Source organism: Streptopelia decaocto (genome assembly GCF_964273445.1).
Source record: "Streptopelia decaocto genome assembly, chromosome: 2".
NCBI lineage: Eukaryota > Metazoa > Chordata > Aves > Columbiformes > Columbidae > Streptopelia > Streptopelia decaocto.
Window position 1 is genome coordinate 82854303 of NC_138655.1, and position 21067 is coordinate 82875369.

A 21067-nucleotide genomic window follows, 5' to 3' on the forward strand; every position below is an offset into this window, starting at 1 on the left:
ACAAATATGAAGTCTTCTAATTTTAGCGTGTATCTGAGCTGAAACTGTGGAGAAAAGCTTCAAAGTTCCCTCAAACTCAGTTGCTGCATAATAACAGTGTAATTGAACTCTAGTGACTAGAACTGGTACTGTTGTACTTCTAAAGCTGTGGTTTTAACTCTTTCCACATATTCTGCAGAAGCTGGAGCTAGATCGGTTTATGCTTTATGCTCACGGTCCAGACCTTTGCAGGGAATCGGATCTCCGCCATGCAATGGCCAACTGCTTTGAAGCCCTAATAGGTAAAGCATGTGTGTTTGTGTGGGCAGACAGTTATATTTTCGTATGTCTAGGTGCCATGTTGATTGTGGAGAAAGCATGGGTCTGTTTTGAAGGTGTGTTAGTAAGGGTAGGTGATAATAAAGCTTCTTAAACCTTCTTTGTCTCTTTCCATCTCCTGCATATATGCTGCCTGTATAGCATGATGACTATGCAGAATTTTGGGGAAAATCTCATCTTCTGTATCTTGCCTCCCATGCACTGAAGATACACTCATTTCATACCGTTGTGGCGCAGCACTTCTGTCTGTCACGGCAGAATTCCACCTCTCGTGTGCCACCAGGGCCTGCCACCCGCACCCATCTGGAGGGAGGGAGTTCAGCCACCATGTCCTGGCAGGAAAAGTGCAGGCCCACTGCTTCTAGTAGTACTTGACAGATCTGAAAAATGTGGAGTCCCACTTTAGCCCTGCATTTTAAACTCTGCAGGTTACCAGCCCCCTTTCACTGTGCCCAGCTAACCTTGTCCTGTGAATTAAATATGACATTTGCCAAGTAAATATTTTTTTTGTCTTTGCATTCTCCTTGCAAATAAAAAGCATGGCAATATGCTAGGGTTAGTGTAATAAAACTACCAAATCCCTCTCTAAGGGTGAAGGGAAGTTGTGTCAAATTTGCTGCTGGGCATTAAGATGCTGATCAGTGTTTGGCTTGGCTACTTGATAAATTTATGTTGGAGAAGAAATCAGGACTACTTGACCACAGTTACCAAATAAGTAAATAATAAGGTGGAAATCTGATCTGTTATATCCACACAAGCTCTATTATAAAGAACATATTTTTATAAAACTTCACTTATTTGAATACACAAAGCAAGCTAAATCTCACTGGTTTGGATTCATATTCATCCAAATGTACTGTATGTGATAGTAGCTGTAGGAGTTGTTTAGCCCTGATTCAGGTCTTTACGTACTACAGAAGCTCTTAAACCATTTTGTCTTGTTTCAAAAAATAGATCTTAGTTGGCTTAGCTGTCAACAGTTCTGTGCATTCTGCCTTTGGCCAAATTGCATTTCATCTTATCAAGAAATAGATTTCTCTTTTTAACTCTATTTCACTTTCACTGAGTGCTTTGATCTTTAATTTTAAAATAAAATATCAAAAAGGAACACTAGATATGTATCTGTGGCTTTGTTCATAAACTTCAGCTTGTCTGGGATAAAATGATGAAGGCTATTTGGCAAGCATTGGATTTGCTAACAGGGCAGGCTTGCTGTTTAACCTCCAATACAAAGTTATTCACAAAGTTAATTGAACAATAAGATTCTTGTCAGGGCCATAGCTAAAATCTGGGAGCTTCTTAAGGGACTACAAAAGTATATGTGGGGTCTGGAGCTCCTACTTGAGAACCTTTGTTAAAGTCTGGTGCTTCTTTCCTGTGATGAAAATAAGAACCAAGATTATAAGCAGGCTGCCTAGGACCTGTTTGAAATTCTGTGATCTCATAATATGCCTCTGGCAAGATAGTCTTATAAACCCCCAAAACTGTTCTCCAAAGAGTCCAGAGAAAGTAGTTGACTTAGGGAGAAATTGAAAGGAAAGAGGAAGGGAAAGACACAGCAAGGCCAACCATGTTCTCCCTGTATGTGGGAACATCGATTCCTTTTCTCTGTGTTCTTCATATAGTTACCTATTCCCTTTGCTTTCATACAGGTATGCTTACAAGAAATAGTTTGAGGTTTTCAGAAGCCCTGCTCTAGAGAGTATCAAAGGACAAAATGTTGATACTGAATGTATAAAGTGCCCGTGCAGATACAGTGTATATGGTACACACAAAATATAATATACTAGCACAAATTTTGCAGAGCTTGTTACTAAGGGTGATGTGGAGGGCTAGCGAGGGCTGTATATGGGGGCGGGGGGAGAGTTGGTTTTGTTTGAGATTGATTTGTTTGTTTTTGTTTGAGCTTGATTTGTTTGGTTTTGTTTTGTTGTGGGGGTTTTTGGTTGTTTTTTGTGGAGTTTTGTTTTTGTTTTTTAAGTCCTTTAGGACTTACTGTGATACTGGGGAGACCCTGAGGTTTGGAATAGTCCTGACAGAATTTAATGTTATTCAAAGTATGGAATAAATGAAAATTATTTGCCAGCTGTTGAAATGTATTTCATGGCTTTCACTGTCTACATATGTGGTATAGTTAGCTGATTACTGGAAACTACTTGTAGAAATAGATAGCTTCTAGCCTAATTTTTTTAATCTTTGCTCTTTGGATGTATCGTTTTCTATCACTGATTTAACTATTTCATATTTTTTCTATTAATTTTATGACCATTGATTTATGTTGGTGTTTAAAACACCTTACATTTCTCAAAAAAAATAGGTATTAGTACTAAAGCATACTTTTAAAAATAGATGTATTGGAGATGAACAAGGCAGAGATCTTTGATTTGCCTGTGCTTAGTAATTTTCTAAGTACTAATGCATTATCGACCATTGACATCTTGGTCCCCTCATGCAGGAGCTGTTTATCTAGAGGGGAGCCTAGAAGAAGCCAAACAATTATTTGGACGTTTACTCTTCAATGACAAGGTATTTATATTATTTGAATTCTATTTTAAAAATAACTGAAGGTATGCTTTCTTGTCCATTGTTTTACTTGAGAATCACAAATGAACAGGAATATACCTGCTGTATGTATTTCCTGGAAACTGAATATAGCGTGGTGTGTTTAGGATCACAAGCTGCACTGATTCAGGAAAAAAAAAATTCTGATGTTTCCTCAGGTGTGTATTGTCTTGGTTGGATTAGGTAGGGAAGGGCAGGTGACATGGGAAACCTGCAGACTTCCATTCAAAGTGTTGCTCTGACAAGAGAGATAGGTGCTGTGGGGAAATTATGCACATGTCAAGCAACTGTTCCTGTTTCATTAGTTAAATCCTCCCACTCCTAAAATTTTTAAACATATCTTTGAAAAAAATACAGGGGATTACATCCAATGTTTACTCAATTGCATTATTAAAGTCTGATCTGTTCTTGCATAGTCTGTCTTAAATCACCTTTAGTTGGAATTTATCCCATATAATGGCTAAGGAAAGTAACCAATGCATACTGCTGGGACAATACATGTGGCGATGGTGAGGGGATGAATATACACTGTTTTCCTTCTTGAAAGTCTCTGAGTCTGTGAAATTACAAAGCTTATTAGAAATAAAAGTATTTTTAAGCTTATTTTAACTCAGTGTTCTTTTGCTGCTCAGTGCCTGTAATGAAGGAAGCCTATATTAAATAGAAGAAAGGGGTTTTTTTTTCTTCCTTTTTTAGTCTTTGCCTTTGGTGAAGTCAAACTTGCTACTGAGGAGTACTTGCAAATAAAGTTAGTCCTGAGGCTTAAACAAATCTTTTTCTTCCTTTAACCACTTTTTATTTGGTTCAAGGATTTTCCCACCTCTTTGACACAAGCTAATTGGGAGACTACAGGCAGTTTCAAGAGCAAATACATGATTTTAAAAATTAGTTTGCCAGCACTATTGAATTTGCAATAAGCAGAGTCAGCATCTGAAATAGTTCTGTATTTCAAGTAATGACATTTTATTTAGTACTGTGGAATTTGTTAAATGACTCCCTTGAGCATTAAAGGCATCTTTCAATGTTTGCAGGACCTGCGGGATGTATGGCTTAATTATCCACTACACCCACTCCAAGTAAGTGTATCCCTTTCTATAATAAATTTCCTGGCTCTGCTTTATTTTCAGAGATGCTTTTCCATAGGTTTCCATTGTAATGACATTGCAGAAATTGTGCTAAAAAGTAGCTAAATGAGTGTATATATATTTGCCTTTGTGTTTGGTTTTGGATTTTTTGTTTGTTGTTGTTGTTTTTATTTTGTTTTAATAAATAATGAGTGTCTGCCTCCCTGAGGATTAATCATCCACCTTTCCCTGGCTCATGTTTGATATATAACTGTGCTTATACAATAGATCTAGTGAAAGGTAACATTTTGGTGGCATCTCGTTCATCTTCTCAAAGTTAGGATAAACCGGATAAATGCAGTCCCTTTAGAAAGAATCAACATGTAAAGGGCAAGTCCTACCTCACAAATTACTACATTTTAGAGGAGACAGAAAAGCATATGATGATGCAGATGTTACTGTCTGCTGGGTTTCCTGAGAAGCTGTTGGAAAAGCACTCACAAACAGCTTTTAGAAATGTGTTTTTAAAAAAAATGGAGAAAAAATATAGGAACCCCAGTGAATAGTGTCAGCCCTTAGAAGATTTAAAGGAGTGGCCGAGACATAAGAAATGGAGAACAGGAGTGAAATGACCACATCTTACAAGGGATGGAAATCGCTGGCAGATTTCCCTGGGGGTCTTTGCTGAAGTACAGGCTGTTCACATCGACAGCTTAGGGAAGAGGATGAGCAGTAAAGTGGCTGTTTGTTGACAATACCAAATATTTCAGGGTAGCAGGGAAAACAGCAGACTGAAGAACTGCCGTCTGATTGCGAGAATGCAAGAGTGACTAACTATGGAGTAAAAAAGCAGAAGAAATTCTGTGTAGGTAAATAAAAAGGACTGTGCATGAGGGAGCAAAAAGCAATCTCAGCTGCACATGCAGCTGAACTCCAAACTGACCATTATCACCCAAGTGTGGGACTTTGGTGCTGGAATATGCAATTTTATGAAAATGTCAGCTGAAAGCTCAGTAGCGTTTAAGGAAAAAGGCAAGTTGAGTGTAATCAATTAATAGAAAAGTGAGAGACAACAAACCAAAAGAGATTTTAATGCCACTTAAAAAAAAACCAAAAATGGCTATTCTTACTTCACCTTCAGGCATCCTGATCTGGATGATTCCTCCTCAAAGTCATTGCGATATGAAAGAGATGCCTGGACTGGCTGGAGGAAATGCTTAAGCCATTTCCCAGTTCCAGAAAGCCATTTAACAATATCACTATACTAAGGACATCAGACAAGAAACTGATAAGGAAATATACTGAACCAAAATGATAATTTTCATTTTCTTGTGTTATTGTGCCCTTTTGAATATATAAGGAAAGTGGGAGAAATAGTTTTGGATTTTGTCTCATCTTGACATGCTGTCAGTCTGCCAGACCTATTCTAATAATTTTTGAATCTGTTGCTCAGTTGCAAGCAATATGATAATATTAAAAAGCTCAGACACATACAGTTGTACGTGTTTTGTGCAAATAAGCAGGCCATGCTAGCCACATGTAGAGACAAGACTATGTATGCAATATGTTATAACTGCTTCAACTGTTACTTTAGATCTCACTTCTTCTTTGAGTAATTATCTCCTGTAGTTTAGCCCTGGTCCCCCACCCCAGCTGGCAGCTAAAACCACATTTTGCTCACTTACTCTTCCCCTGCCCCTGTTGGGATGGGGAGAAAAATCAGAAAACAAAGGCACAACTCATGGAGGTGGATGGATACCAGTTGTTGGAGCAAGCTTTGGTTCCATCATTGCCACGCTTTATTGAGTTTCGTTCATTCTTCTTTAACCTGCAAGATACTTACTGAATATTGTTGGTCTGATGTATAGTATTATGCAGCAATTGCCATCATACAATTCACATAATGGGAGTATTCTCATCCAGAATCAAATCCCCCTGAGGTACACATTGGATTCTTCCATCCTTCAGCATTGCCCACCAAGTGCACCCAGGTCCCTGAGTAAAAGCAGTTCCACAGATGGGTTTGCTTTTGCTCATCCCTTGATCACGAGCCCATCTGTATGTTGCATCATGGGCCCACTGAGTTATTCACGTTTGTGTTGCCAGTCCAAATCTACCTGAGACACTTCAATCTTGGCAGCTCGGTCCACCTGCGGGTAGTTTTGATGCTTGTCAGTGCTTTTTTGGAATAGCCAGAGCATTTTGCTTTTAAATATTATATCATCTCATCAGGATCCTACAGTTGTTCAGGAGTGAAACTCCAAACCATCAGAGGCAAGAAATTTTCTAGATATCTGCCCATGTTTTCCCACGTGTCATTCCACCCATGACCACCCAACCTTGGATGATATTCTTAACACATCCTTTTGTAACCCTGTATATGACCTGGCACATATTCAGAAGACATAGCAACCAGAGCATGCTAGCTTGAATATCCCCAGGGTGTTCAAAATCCTCAAAAACTGTTGCACCTAAGCCAAAGGAGAAAAGGGAGGTGAAGAAATGAGGGAAAATTCACTCCTTGTGCCCCCATCATCTCCATAGACCGGGTGCGATTGCTAATAGATTTCGAGAGATGGCACCTGAGCTATGGAAATACCAACGATATCTTATGAAAATAACAGCAGAGCCATGTAAGAAATGAAATCACCTTATAGGTTGATATTACATGGGACAGCAATATGATAAATCTAATCCTTTTCCCAGATGTAATCAACAGCATTGCAGGGAACAAATAGGGCGTGTAGGAATTCATATGACACAGCCATGTGAACAAACAAAGAAACATCATGACTTAACTAATGTAGTAAACTTTAACACACTCTGGTTAGCTCTGTTGTTATTCCAACCCATCGTTTCTTCTACCTTGCTTTCCAAAAAGGACTGTCATAGTTTAGCCCCAGTTCCCCTTCCAGCTGGCAGCTAAAACCACGAGCTGCTGCTCACTCTGCCCCTCATGGGATGGGGAGGAGAATCAGAAAACTAAGGCAAAACTCATGGGTTGGAACAGGAACAGTTTAACAGAAGATCAAAGGGCAGAAAAAACCCCCAAACAAACAGTAACAACAACACTAATGGAAGAACCTACAAAAGTGATGGGCACACAGCACAAACCAATCCATGTAGCAACAACCCACCTCTTTCCAAAGTGGTAACTGGGCTCCCAACTGCAGCTCGCACTGAAAAACTGCCCCGTTGCCCCATCAACAGCTCACAGTGTGAAACGGCCCTACCCTGAGCCGTGACTCTCACCAAAAATACAAGAGTACCAAACTGTATGAGCCTACCCTGGCTGCGCCGGCCATGCCAGCCAGAGCCAGAGAGACTGCCCCCCAAGCTCCTCCCCTATGTAAATGAGCATGACCTCATGTTGTATCAGTACCCCCTTTGGTTACTTCTGGGTCAGGCATCCTGCCAGTGTAGAAATTAACCCTGTCTCAGCTGACCCAGCATATTGAACAAGACAAAAAGCCAGAGGAAACTGGGTTTTCTCAGTTCAGCTCTTTACAGAACAACTTCTTCAGTGTATCTTGTTGCTCTTAGTTTACAGGAGGCTTGCTTTTCTCTGAAAAGTTCTGAAACCGTGTCAGCTTGTCATCATTTGCATTTCATTCTGTTTACAGCTGCAGGAGTCCAACACTGACAGGCAGCTCATTGAGACCTCTCCAGTTCTTCAGAAACTTACAGAATTTGAGGAGGCAATTGGAGTCATCTTTACTCATGTTCGGCTTCTAGCACGTGCATTCACTCTGAGGACAGTAGGCTTTAACCATCTGACTCTGTGAGTACACAGCAAGTGTCCTCATATAGCTTTGTTGGTCCTTCTGTTAGTATCCCAAGTTGCTTTATTTGTAAACAAATATGGGATGTTATTTCAGTGCAGACTGCAGAGGAGGGCAACGTAGCTGGTGAGGGGCCTGGAGCACAAGTCTGATGAGGAGAGGTTGAGGGAACTGCGGCTGTTTAGCCTGGAGAAAAGGAGGCTGAGGGGAGACCATATTGCTGTCTACAACTACCTGAAAGGAGGTTGTAGCATGGAAGGTGTTGGTCTCTTCTCCCAAGTAGCAAGTGATAGGACAAGAGAAAATGGCCTCAAGTTTGTACCAGGGGAGGTTGAGATTGAATATTAGGAAAGGATTTTCAGGCATTGGAACAGGCTGCCCAGGGAAGTGGTGGAATCACTATCCCTGGAGGTGTTTAAAAGTTGTTTAGATCAGGTTATTAGGGACATGGTTTAGTGCTAGAGTTAGGTTAGGTTATGGTTGGACTCCATGATCGTGAGGGTCTCTTCCAACTGAAATGATTCTATGATTCTGTCTGTTCTCCAGAAGAGAGTAGAGCAGCTATGTTTGCAAGCCCACCTGGCTCAGTGTCGCGTCTGTGACCATAGTCAGTAGTGGATACCTTGGGAAAGACTATAGAAGATGTTAGAGAGCCATCCTGGTGTTTCTTCTGAGCCTCCTGCCTCATTGGTGTTTACACATGACTCCTGAGACAGCAGCAAAACATACTTGGAGGTACATTTGGGCAGAGGAAAGAAGTAAAACCATATTCTTTGGTCAAGTGCAGCCCTTGTGTTCTGTGGTGTGTGGAGCTGCCAGGCCCCATTTTGAAGCAAAAAGCAGAGCTGCACCAGTGGTCACCCAGTCCAAGACGTCATACGGGTTTAAACCTTGCTCCCTTTATTTTTTGTGAATGGACAGACCTTTCTCTTTATTGAAGTTGTTGCATTCATTAATTCACTTTTTTATAAGAAGTCGCAGATAAGGACCTTTCCCCTTGATGTCAACTGCTCTTCTCATTCGATTATATGTACCTACCCTGATTTGCTTTTTTTCTGAAAGTTGTTGTTACAAGAGTAATGAACTATGTTTTCATTTCACCTGGTTAACACTGGAAAAGTGTCTTAAATGTGTTTTGAAATGAGCAAGGCTCACTTGCAGATCATTCTTTATTTTAATTTGTGTGTGCATGCTGGTTTTGTTTTTTCCTTCCTGAGTGCTTATTGATTTTGCTGCATTGATGTCTCATTTTTCAGAGGCCACAACCAGAGGATGGAATTCCTGGGTGACTCCATAATGCAGTTGGTAGCCACAGAGTATTTATTCATACATTTCCCTGATCATCATGAAGGGCACTTAACGGTGAGACTGCCATCAATCATGTCCAGGAAAGCGAGAGTGGGATGGAGACTGAAATTATGGGAGAAGCTAGTGAATTATTCTGAATTTGATTAATAAAAGAAGCCTCAGCAACCAGTGCTCTTAATAACGCTTTGTTAATTTTAAGTCGTGAGCAACGCAATGAATAGTAAATGGTGATTTATGAGTCCACTGCAATAATTTTTGTTCTGTCTGTGAAATGGATCAGTAATTTTAAGGATGTCAGTGATGAAACTGGGAGATAAGACTAGTTCTTGTTTAAAGATGGGTGTCTTGAACCATTGTTTTTAAATAGACACATCACGTGACTTTTTTTTATTCATTACTTCTAATCTGTTACACCAGCAACCAGGCAGGGTTATGTTTCCAGATAAGAAGTTTTTGCATCTATTTTAGTCTGATTTTCCTGTTGTCTCCAGTGTGAAGCTCCTGTGGTATCTTTTAAATTTAATTTTACTTTTGTTACTCTAGTCTGCTATTGATTACTGTAGCCTTTCAGCCTCTAGTATCTGAGCTCTGAACAACCCAGTTTGGGGATGTTTCACCAATTTACAGCACTTTAAACACAGGATGGTAGTATATGTGTGTTTTTTCCTGATTGATTCATTTAGTACTGCAGCTAGACAGCTGTGGCTTTATATGTGAGGAAGACATTTTCTTAAGCTTACTAAATTTTTCTTTGTTTTGAAGTCTTGACTGGAATGAAAGTATAATACATATATCAGGAATATGAGTTCGGTCTTCTAGTTAAAATTGGAAAGTAGCACTGTAGGTTCCTTAGCTACTCAGAGTGGTTTTCTCCAATCAATAAAGAGACAGCAATGCTAAGTCTCTAGCAGGCAGTGGGTTTTCAAGAATATTCTTGGGTATTTGAGCTAAAGCTGTTTATTAGGAAAAAAGCATATGCTCTGACTAAAAGTAATTTTTCTTCACTAGTTCTTAAGTTTCATTTATATTTGTATGGATTCCTCTGCACTATTCAGGAGACAGAGTAGATAAAGCCTGAACTTTTGAAGTAAAAGTTAAAAGAGAAAGAGCCTTGTCTTATTCATTCTTCAGAGAAACAAAAACATAAGGCAGAAATCCAAGATTGGTGGGGCTTTTTTTGCTTTGTAGGTGACTTTTAAGAATGTAGACATCAGTGTTGTTATAGTAAGATAAATCTTTCAAGAACTATTTGGCAAGAAGAGTATGAACTGTTGCTATTAATGGGTGTAAATACTAGATAAATGATCAGAACATCTCAGTGATGCTTAATTTAACGATTAGTGAGCTGGCAAGTAGAACAAGTTGTACAGTCCAGGTTTATAGGGGAAACTAGAAAGTTAGAGTGGAATGGATACTGAAAACACAGTAAGATGTAAGGAAGTAGGCAATGCCCAGAATAAAATTTCAACTCTGGGGACGTGCATGCAGTGAAAAAGAAAGTTGTCTTAGAATGTTTTTAAATTTGAGGACACATTAAATAAGATGTGTGAGAAATGAGACTGATGATGTGGGATCTGAGGAGACAGTGCAAACACTGAGCTCTTTCTTCTGTTGTCTGGGAACATACTTGTATTTGAAGTAATAATGGAACATAAGCTGAATGGTCTTTGTAGTGTTGAGGACACTTTTGGTCAAGGATAGGAAGATTCGATTTTACTGGCAATGCAGTGGATTCCCAGTGTGTAATGATTACTTGTCTGTAAATTAACCATATTTAAGAAAAAGACAGGGGAATGTAGTCTTATCTATATAGCCAAGTGATTGGCCAAAAAAGAGGTCAAAATTTTGTTCACAATTGGAAGATGCAGATTCTCCAGTACTGGCTCATGCTGCTGTCATGGGTGGTAGTATGCTGTGTGAAGATGGAAGAATAAAAAATAATTGCTTTGTAATTAGAGTTAAGCTCCAGTTGAACATCTGTCACATGTTACAGCATCTGCAGTGATGCAGGCTGTGTGTTGTTAGAGCAGAGGAGAGGTCTAAAAAAGGTGCTGGGAAGGCACAGGTACCATGTCTTCCCCATATCATTAAGGGGAATGGAATTTCTTGCTAGATCACACATGTAGAGGAGGCAAATTCTGATACAGAGCAAGTTGATAACCACAGTGCTAGAAGGATAACTGTTTTTTTCCATCTCTAATTCGCTGTGTAGTATATATATTGCTCTTTGTTTTATGATACTCCTAATCATGATTATGGGTGCCATCAGAAGAAATACTCTGCAAACACACCAAAAGAAATTCTTCTTTTCCCATTACAAGAAACAGATCTTTGTCACATGGTACTGTACTTCTGTCATGTAGGTTCCATATTGTACTTAGGATTTTGTTGGGGAAAGTATTGTTTATGTATCTTAAGGACCTAACAGGGAAAAAATTTGGAAAGGAACAAGTAGAAGATGAGTTTAAGCAGATATTAAGGAGTCAGGTAGTAATCCTGTCTGCTGTCTGCCTAGTTTATGAAGATCAAGGTGTGAATATCTGCTTCATACATCATTGCCAAACAAATTATGAACATACAGTTCTTTATTTATCTGTTGTCAGAGATGAACTATCAAGTGCAGGAAATAAATCTTTATTTTCATAAGCTCACTTGGCATGCTGGAGCCAGGTAGCATATAACTTGGATCTAATAAGCTGAGCAAATGTGAAATGGAAGACAAAGAGAAAAAAAGTGTGTATGCAGATACTAAACTCTACATAACATATAAACAGTGGAAAAGAGAGACATTCTTTCTCTCCCACCCCCACCTCCCATAATATCCCTAACTTCTTAAATTAATGCTGTTTAATTTAAAGGAAAAAAGCAAAGAAACAGAAAAAAAAGCTCACCTTAACCAGGGGTTCAAAAACTTGTATGAAACCCTAAAAATCAAAAATACTCCCTTAAGCTGTATTGGATTGTATCTTTCCCAGAGCTCTATGTTTGTTTAAGTGGTCTGCCTGGAGCCAGGGTTAAGCACTTCAGGGAACTCTGCTGGAAAACCAGGTGTCCTGAACATCGTCTTACACTGAAAATGTTAGAGCTGGATCTTTGTCAGGGATGCACCAGCTCAGCCGAACTGCTTTCAGTAAAGCAAACCGTACATACAGGCTCTCCAGCTGTGCATTTTTGTCTCCGGCCAAATGAATAGAGCATCTTCCTTGTCTGCTTGTTCAGAAACACCAGAGTATCTTGCTTTAATGTGTATTTGTTTTAATTGCTACCTATTTATTTCTTATTTGGTGGACACTGGAACTTACTCTATAGACTCCAGAATATTGTATGTTTATACTTAATGTGGAAAAAAGTATTTAACTGTGTATTACTTAAACTGGAGAAATGCAAATTATCTGAAAAAGTACAGGACTGTTGAAGAGATGGTATATGACTGCAAACTCACAACCAAGCATTTGAAATGCAAGATGTATCAGCAGAAGTAATGTGTCCATAGAATAAATAAAATTTGGTGAGAAGAATTGAAACAGAAGGAGAAATTAGCAATAGAAATAATGTGTGTGTATGTTTATGTAAATCATTTGAGGTGTGCTGAAACAAAACATAAATAAACTGAGAGGCTACAAGGATAGAACTTTTTTTTCCCCAGCTCTCCCTCCCTGCCTTTTATAATTTAACATTGCTTGTTGTTACCATTGAGTGGACCTGTTTTCTGTTGCAGCTGTTGAGAAGTTCTTTGGTAAACAACAGGACTCAGGCCAAGGTGGCAGAAGAGCTGGGTATGCAAGAATTTGCCATCACTAATGACAAGACAAAAAGACCTGTAGCTCTTCGAACTAAGACTTTGGCCGATCTCTTGGAATGTGAGTTAACTTGGTTATGACAGCTTAGTACTTACGCAATGTCTTTTTCCTTGGGGCTTGTTTAAGAAAGCCATTAGAAATCCCACAAATCACTATTAAAAATGTATGTTCAGGTTTTCAAATGAATTATGCCTATACCTCTGAGAGCCAAATTTTTGAACACCAGCCTAGATTTTTAAAAACTGTATGAATGCAAGAAGTAGCTGTAATTGCAGATACAAAGTTGTAGGCTTTGAAGTTGAGGGGTCATGATGACCAGGTCAAAAGCATGTCTAGAAGGTTAAAGCGTGTAATCTGAGTGGAGCTATTTAACAGCACTTTCAATGTTTCGTTAATATGTTATTGTTACTGTTAGAAGATAAGTAGTTCCTCAGCAGGTGAGTGTATCTGTGGTTCATTTGACTGAATTTTAGGAGGCTTAAAAATGGTCATTCCGCAAGAGGGAAACCTACATGGAAATTAAATTATTTTTAGTCCATTTATGGAAGTTTGTGCTAACTTCTTTCCAAAGAAAGTGGAAACAGTGATAAATATTCTGCAAAGAAAGTAAATCTGTATCTTGTATATTTTGATATATTTTCTGAGCCATGCAGACCCCTTGGCTTTTGCCAAATCCTCTAAGCCAATGGAAATAATGCAAACAGGACTGACTTATATCTAAAACTTTTTTTATTGTGCCCAGTAGTGATTTATTTGTAAGTATCCATGGTCTCCTGGTTAAAAAGTGAGATTAGGAGCTGAGTGTTGTTTCTAGCCCTTTAAATGACTGAGTGGATTTGGGTAAATCACTTAATCTCTTGGTCAACTTTATTTTCTCTTTGGATGTGTGACAGCACGATTTTATGTTGTTGTTTTTTTTTCCCAGCCTTTATTGCTGCCCTGTACATTGATAAAGATTTGGAATATGTTCACACTTTCATGAATGTATGCTTTTTCCCACGTCTAAAGGTAAGATCAGTCAGGTTCCTACTTTTCTGCCACTATGTTTTAACACATCATTGTATTTGGGACTTACCACAATCTCTCAATCTTAAAAGCATCTTTGCGAACTTCTTACAGGAATTTATTTTAAATCAAGATTGGAATGATCCTAAATCTCAGCTTCAACAGTGCTGCTTGACTCTCAGGACAGAAGGAAAAGAGCCAGACATTCCTCTTTACAAGTAAGAACTGATATCTTATGGATACAAGCCAATTATCAGTCTGTCTTGCATGTGGATGAAGATGTGATCAGTCACCCTATGTTTTTCCCCTAGTTTGGTTTTATTGTAGTTATCCAAGCCCTCCAGTCTCTCTTTGGCTGAAGATGGAAAATATTGAACCAATGTTTTCCAAGCTTTAGGTGTTTTAAGACATTACAAGGAAGAATTAGTAAGCATTTTACCATGTACAGTTGCAAGGGGAAATATGATTTCTGTGTTTTAATGGAGTATTTCATTGGCATCAGTCTATGTTTGTTCTTCTTTTAATGTAAGGAATGGCAGTATTTTAAATGAAGGGAATGGAACAGTGACAGGGTGTAAAGTCAAGATATGTCCATTCAATTTTCAGTAATATTATGAAGTTTCTCTCCACTCTGCATTTTAAGCAAACATAGTAAATGCCTTGTGTCACACATCCTGATTATAGGCTCTTTCTAATCCACAGTGTCAGGCACTGAGGGGCAACACACGTTTTGGACATTTTTGCTGTGCAATTCAGCCCATTAACGTCCTCCTGTTTAGTGATAGAAGAGGTTCAGAGTAATGAATGTTTCAACTTGTACCCCTCAGTTAGATACCTGAAGCTGGATGGGATGGATCACTATTCTCTCTTTCAGTTGTAAAAGAGCATAATAGCTACTTCAAAGATGTAATAATAAACCTAAGATTGCATACTGCATCCATATCCATTCAATTAATGTAAGAACGGATGCGGTTTTAGCCCTCAAAAGAAGAGATAAAGGCTATGAAAGTTCAAGGCTTGTGGTGTTGGAATTACTAAATCAAAAATGATGAAGAATGAAAGTCCAAGTGCATTCGTCACATTTAGCATAATAAAGTTTTCAATGAAATGTAACAGTTCAGTTATAGTGGCAAACAGTGCACTTCAGAAATACGATCGCTTTAACGTTGCAACTGATGCTCTGCAGATCTGACTTTTCAGTGTCTCTGTATGGGGGCTCACAGCTTTGTCTTCAGTGAGGCAGATGAATACAAAAGAAACAATTCCTGATTCTTCTAAAATCCACTCGGTATCAAGTACCAAATGTTTGTTTTGTTTTGCTGTGATGACAAATTGATTTTTATAGTACAGCTTAGAGCTAGTAATATGCTGTTATCTTCCTATTATCTTGTTAAATTCCTTTTCTTGGGGTTATATGTTTCACTGCAGTCAGTACTATTGCTTTTAAATTTGGGGTGGGCTTTATTTGCTCTTGTCGCAGCACATGGAGACAAAGTACTGTAGTTAGATACTTTAAAAATTGATGTGAAATTGATGCTTCTTTCAAAAAGAAACAAGATAGTGGGCAGAATTTGAGCTGACAGTGGGGAGAGATTTGGGACAGCAGGAAGAAACAGCAGAAGCATCAATTCATTGGATGTCTGTGGAATTGTTCTTTTTTCACTTTAGGTGGTTGTTGATGCATGTCCTAGACTTCAGCTCAGGTGGAAAGTTTGTTTTGTGACCAACTGTAACTTTTCAAAGTTGATGGAAAATTTCTTTGTAGTATGATAATTCACAGAAGAGAGCTACCATGTCCAGTATTAAGTCCTTTTAAAACCTAAATAACTGCACAACTCCCAGGGACTAAAATTTTAATTTGCACAGTAATCGTATTGACTTGATTATTTATAATTGCACAGCTACACGCAGTTTATATTACTTTATTACAAGTGTTTTTACAGTGTTTAAGCACTTTGTGTTACATTTTGCATTTTTGTTTATAGGCTAAAGTTTTAATTTTCATATGGTACTCCTGAGTGAACCTGAAGGAATAAATATAACCAATATAAACAAGGTGCATTTTATAAACAAGGAGTAGCTGACACGCCAGAAGGCTGTGCTGCCATCCAGGGAGACCTGGACAGGCTGGAGAGTTGGGTGGGGAAAAATTTAATGAAATATAACAAGGGCAAGTGTAGAGTCACGCATCTGGGCAGAAACAATCCCAGGTTCCAGTGTAAGTTGGGGAATGACCTATTAGAGAGCAGCATAGGGGAAAGGGAGCGGAGTGCCTTGGTGGACAGCAGGATGATCAGCCAGCACTGTGCCCTTGTGGCCAGGAAGGCCAATGGCATCCTGGGTTGTATTAGAAGGGGGATGGTTAGTAGGTCGTGGGAGGTTCTCCTTCCCCTCTACTCTGCCCTGGTGAGGCCGCACCTAGAATATTGTGTCCAGTTCTAGGCCCCTCAGTTCAAGAAGGACAGGGAACTGCTGGAGAGAGTCCAACGCAGGGCAACAAAGATGATGAAGGGAGTGGAGCATGTCCCTTATGAGGAAAGGCTGAGGGAGCTGGGTCTCCTTAGCTTGGAGAAGAGGAGACTGAGGGGTGACATTATTAATGTTTACAAATACATAAAGGGTGAGTGTCACGAGGATGGAGCCAGGCTCTTCTCTGTGACAGCCAATGATAGGACAAGGGGTAATGGGTTCAAACTGGAACACAAGAGGTTCCACTTAAATTTGAGAAGAAACTTCTTCTCAGTGAGGGTGACAGAACACTGGAACAGGCTGCCCAGGGGGGTTGTGGAGTCTCCTACTCTGGAGACATTCAAAACCCACCTGGACACATTCCTGTGTAACCTCATCTAGGTGTTCCTGCTCTGGCAGGGGGGTTGGACTAGATGATCTTTTGAGGACCCTTCCAATCCCTAATATTCTGTGATTCCTTGATTTTATGTAAATTTCTTCTTTTTATTGTGTGCTATGCTGGTAATCTCTGGGTTAATGTGATTTGTACAGGCGTCTTTCAACCCGTGTTCCATGCTTTGTATTAATTCCACTGCATGTATTGATAAGACTGAAAGCTCAGTCATCTATGTGCCACAGACAAATTCTGTTTTTTAATACTTCCTGTGTGAATAAATCATATCTTTCTCATTTCAGGACTTTGCAGACAGTGGGACCATCTCATGCCAGGACATACACAGTAGCTGTTTACTTCAAAGGGGAAAGAATAGGATGCGGTAAAGGCCCAAGGTATAATAAAAAATTAATCACGGGATGTTAAAGTTGGAGTGTAGCAATGTCCAAAATGAGTAGCCATGGAAATAGACAAGTGTGTGGTTGGCCTTAGAAAAGGAAAGCTATAGGTCTGCCTTCAAGCTATTCTGAAATTCCAACTCAGGAATACCTGAGGGGTTCAGTGTCTGTATAGTTTTGTATCTTAGGCTTTTTTGGTGTACTTGCCTGCCAGGCGGGTAGCAATGCTAACTGACCTGTGGCTCTGACACTAGAAACTGCAGAACAGCTTCCAGGAAACAGTGACATTGTCTTTGGCTTTGCTACTGGATTGCTGTCTGACTTAAGGGAGCAAGGCTCTCGGGTTTTTTTATCTCATGTTGTTACTTCTAGGCATTTTAGAATGTTTTCCAAAGTTGCGAAGACTTCAACCATGAACCTCAAAGACCTCATCTTATTTTCTACTACCAAATCTGGTGGTGGTTATAAAAATACCATTGGTTTTATAGCATTCACACCTCTGTGATTTTGTTCTTTTTTTCTTTTCTCTCAAGTGAAAGCAAATGCTTCAGTGAAGAATGGACTAGAATATTCTGCTAGTGTTATTGATCTAAGTTTAAAAATATTCTGCTGGAGCTGTACTGCTATTGCTCACATATTTATGGAAAGGCTCATATATCATACACTGTGGGAATTACTAGCTACTGATTATCTAGAGTTTTATTACAAAAGAGTAGCTAGTGTTCCACTTTGTCAGAAACCTTTGTTTATTCTATACAACTTAGATTTCATGTAACGTGTTTTTGTTTGGCTTTCACAGTATTCAGCAAGCAGAAATGGGAGCTGCAATGGATGCACTTGAAAAATGTAAGATATTTGGGCAACAAAGAAAATAATTTAGTGTACATCCTTGGTCTTTGGGGAGGTGTAGGTTTTGTGGGGGATAAGATTTGAACAGAACATATATGCTGAATACCATCAGCTTCTGAGCAGCAGGTTTTCCATTCAGTACTTTCAAGACAATTTTATAACAGATGAGATTAATACAATATCAACAAGTATTTTTTAAAGGGAGTTTCAGCAACAGACGTTGCAACTAGGTAACTCTGTGCAGTGAAGTCTTCATTGAGGTTTTCCATGCAGTGAGATAAGACTACTTAGTCTCTGATGATGTGGTTTAGGGGAGGAGGAAAATTTTCAGTTCCCAATATAGAAAATTAAATTTTATGTCAGATTATACAGTAGACTAGATTAAAATCTAACAGACAGATCCCCAGTCAATGTAACTTCCCTCCTCCCCTGAATACCTGCAAAATGAAGTTTTCTTTGAGTGTTTTTCTTGTGATAGTATCACTGCCCAGAAACTGTAAGCTTCATCTCCTGTCAGTCCAAGGACTTCACAGCTCTTTTCCAACATAGATATTTGTTTGAATACCCTAGACCTCTAGAGGTCTGTACTCCAACTACCCCTCAAAACAAAGCCAACTTTCAGTTTAGGTCATGTTACTTAGTGCCTTGCCAGTCAGTTTTTGACTGTCTTTAGGGATGGAAGCTCCACAACCCCTATGGGCACTTGTTCTAGTTTGTGTCTATTTGTGGAGTGAAGTTGTTTTTTTGTTTTTAATGCATAAGTAGTTAAATTCAAGTAAAAGTAATTTTCATGTATTGTTTATATATATGATAACCAAAATGAGTTTATTTAGTAGATTTCCTTCTCAACATCTTAAATGGATTATAAACAAACAGGTTGCTACCAAGCTGAGTTCTTCAGAGTTTTTAAAGAATCACATTACAGGCACAGTGCTGAAAATCTGATTTTCATTTTATGGTGCACATGAGCAACAAGATATCCCAGAACTCCATTAAACAAAGCACTAGTGTTTTAAAAAACAGCAGCAATTTAAAAACTATTTGCTTTTGTTTAGATTGCTTTTTGTTTTAAATAAATACACTTTCCTATGCCTTAGTTGTAAATAACTGATGAATAAACCTTTTATTTCTGTAGTATATAATAAAAGGCATGAATTTCACCAGGCAGTAAAACAAAGCTGCAGAAAGTAATTCTGCCCTAGCACAAACTCCTGCAGATTATGTGACTTCTGCACCATGTTCTTTAGCTGAACAAATCTGTGCTGCCTGGGACCCAGAAAGAGGAGGATGACACTTGATGTCAAGGGACTCCTGCCAGAGGAGCCTCAGCTGAATTCCCTTCTGATAGCCAAGTAGATAGAGAGCAATCCTTTGCTGAGACATCTCCCAGATTTGTTTATGGCTTTAAAGGTCAGTGTAGTGACCTTTTGCGTTCATCTCAGACACAGACAGGTAGCCAGTGCTGATCCCAGAGCTCTATGTCATCCCGACAGGATTTACCAACTGCAGGCTGCCATGTACTCTACCATCTCTTTGTTTTCTGATGGGCTAGAGGGTGCAGGTCTCTGCAGCACAGACACACAGATGAATGTCAGCACCCTAGTCGTGCAGAAAACATCATATTCTGTCAGCTGTGCACTAAACTGAGAGCAGTTCTGATCAATTATATAAGCTGGTTTTACAACCTCAGTTCTAACTAGTGTACAAATGTACCAGCCAGTGGACAAATGTCTGAAATTGGAAGCATCCATCCTCACAGCTATTTCTCCATCACCTCAGCCTTGTCTAGTCTGTTTTACCCAGTCTTCACTCATCCATGCTCTTAAGACTCTGCTAAGGCTGTATTCTGGTACATAGCCAAGCACTGACTTTTTCAGGAATAGATGTTGCTACTTTCCATTTTGCTACACTATTACTTTGCCATTAGGAACCCTGCTGACATGTGGGGCATCTAGTGAATTCTTCATGGTCTAAAATAATAATAATATGGGAGCATCTATACAATGCTTGGAACCTGTGGCTTATACTTTTTGGAGTGACGACAAGACAAAAAACCCTGACAGCACTGGCAGTAGTTGCACATTCATTTTTCAGTATCGACCACCTGTTGCTAAGGGAACAGAATGTAAAATCCAGGCAATACCTGGCCAAGTTGCTATACCAGGATTTTATATTTTTTGAGTGTATTAGATTTGGCAGTGCTTTGTAGCAGGAGAAAGAGATATGGAAATCATAAAGAAACCGAAGTCTTATCACACACAGCCCTGGTTTACTATGGATTATTAGAAATAAGTGGGTAAAAATGGTAATAACATTATTTCCCCCCTACCCTTAATCTTATCAAAGTTAAAAAAAAAAAAAAAGAGCTGAGGCTTTCTGTGTTACCAGTTTGTTTATTAATATAAAATATTTCTCCTTGTGTCAGATAACTTTCCCCAGATGGCCCATCAGAAACGCTTCATTGAACGGAAGTACAGACAAGAGTTGAAAGAAATGAGGTGGGAAAGAGAGCACCAGGAGAGAGAGCCAGATGAGACTGAAGAAGCAAGGAAATAAAAGGAGGGCACAGAAGCAGTGGCATATTTACTTACTTAATAACTCTGACTGTGGCCTATAGAGACCTAACCTAGTTTCTTGCAGATGATGAATGAGGAATGCCTGTTGATATCAAATAGAGAATCATAATCTCCTCTTTAAAAAGTTTGTGTATATATATTATTTCTCTAGTTTGGTTTAAAGTGCAAAGTTTGTTTGGCTTTTTAATAAGATTTGGTTTTAAATCCTTTTAAGTTTTATGAAAAGTTGTGGGATTCTTTTTATTATTTTTACCGTCTTGTATGAAGTAATAAAGTATTAATTTCAAAAACCTGTAGGAGGAAAAGCTGTTTAACAATTGTCTCCTACGTCCAAATGATGTTTTGTCAGTGACCAGCCAAGTTATTGCATGAACCCACTGTGGAGGAGGAAAGTATTATGAGAAATTAATTCAGCAGAGCACTTAAGCATGTACCTAACTTAAGTTTTGCAGCTAAATGTACTTCTTGACTCTGCTAAACCAGAGCCATAAACTTCAGGTCCTTTTACAGAAACTGGTACAGTAATTTAATCAAAGGAGATATTCAGTTTTAAGCAGTGTGTT

The 21067-nt window shown here is 38.9% G+C and overlaps 1 protein-coding gene across 3 annotated transcripts in view; it reads left to right on the plus strand.

Moving 5' to 3' along the window:
• DROSHA (drosha ribonuclease III) overlaps positions 1–20796 on the plus strand; it is a 72894-nt gene extending 52098 nt beyond the window's left edge. For 2 of the 3 annotated variants that reach the window (XM_082047118.1, XM_082047117.1), the window contains 11 exons: positions 179–281; positions 2774–2844; positions 3912–3956; positions 7568–7725; positions 8983–9088; positions 12753–12894; positions 13760–13842; positions 13954–14057; positions 16984–17076; positions 17879–17925; positions 20354–20796. In XM_082047118.1, coding sequence (XP_081903244.1) covers positions 179–281; positions 2774–2844; positions 3912–3956; positions 7568–7725; positions 8983–9088; positions 12753–12894; positions 13760–13842; positions 13954–14057; positions 16984–17076; positions 17879–17925; positions 20354–20484 — 1083 coding nt within the window. In that variant the 3' untranslated portion in view covers positions 20485–20796. Of the gene's footprint in view, positions 1–178; positions 282–2773; positions 2845–3911; positions 3957–7567; positions 7726–8982; positions 9089–12752; positions 12895–13759; positions 13843–13953; positions 14058–16983; positions 17077–17878; positions 17926–20353 lie in introns of those variants that run through there. The other variant, XM_082047119.1, reaches the window with a different exon arrangement.
• Positions 20797–21067: the final 271 nt, after the last annotated feature.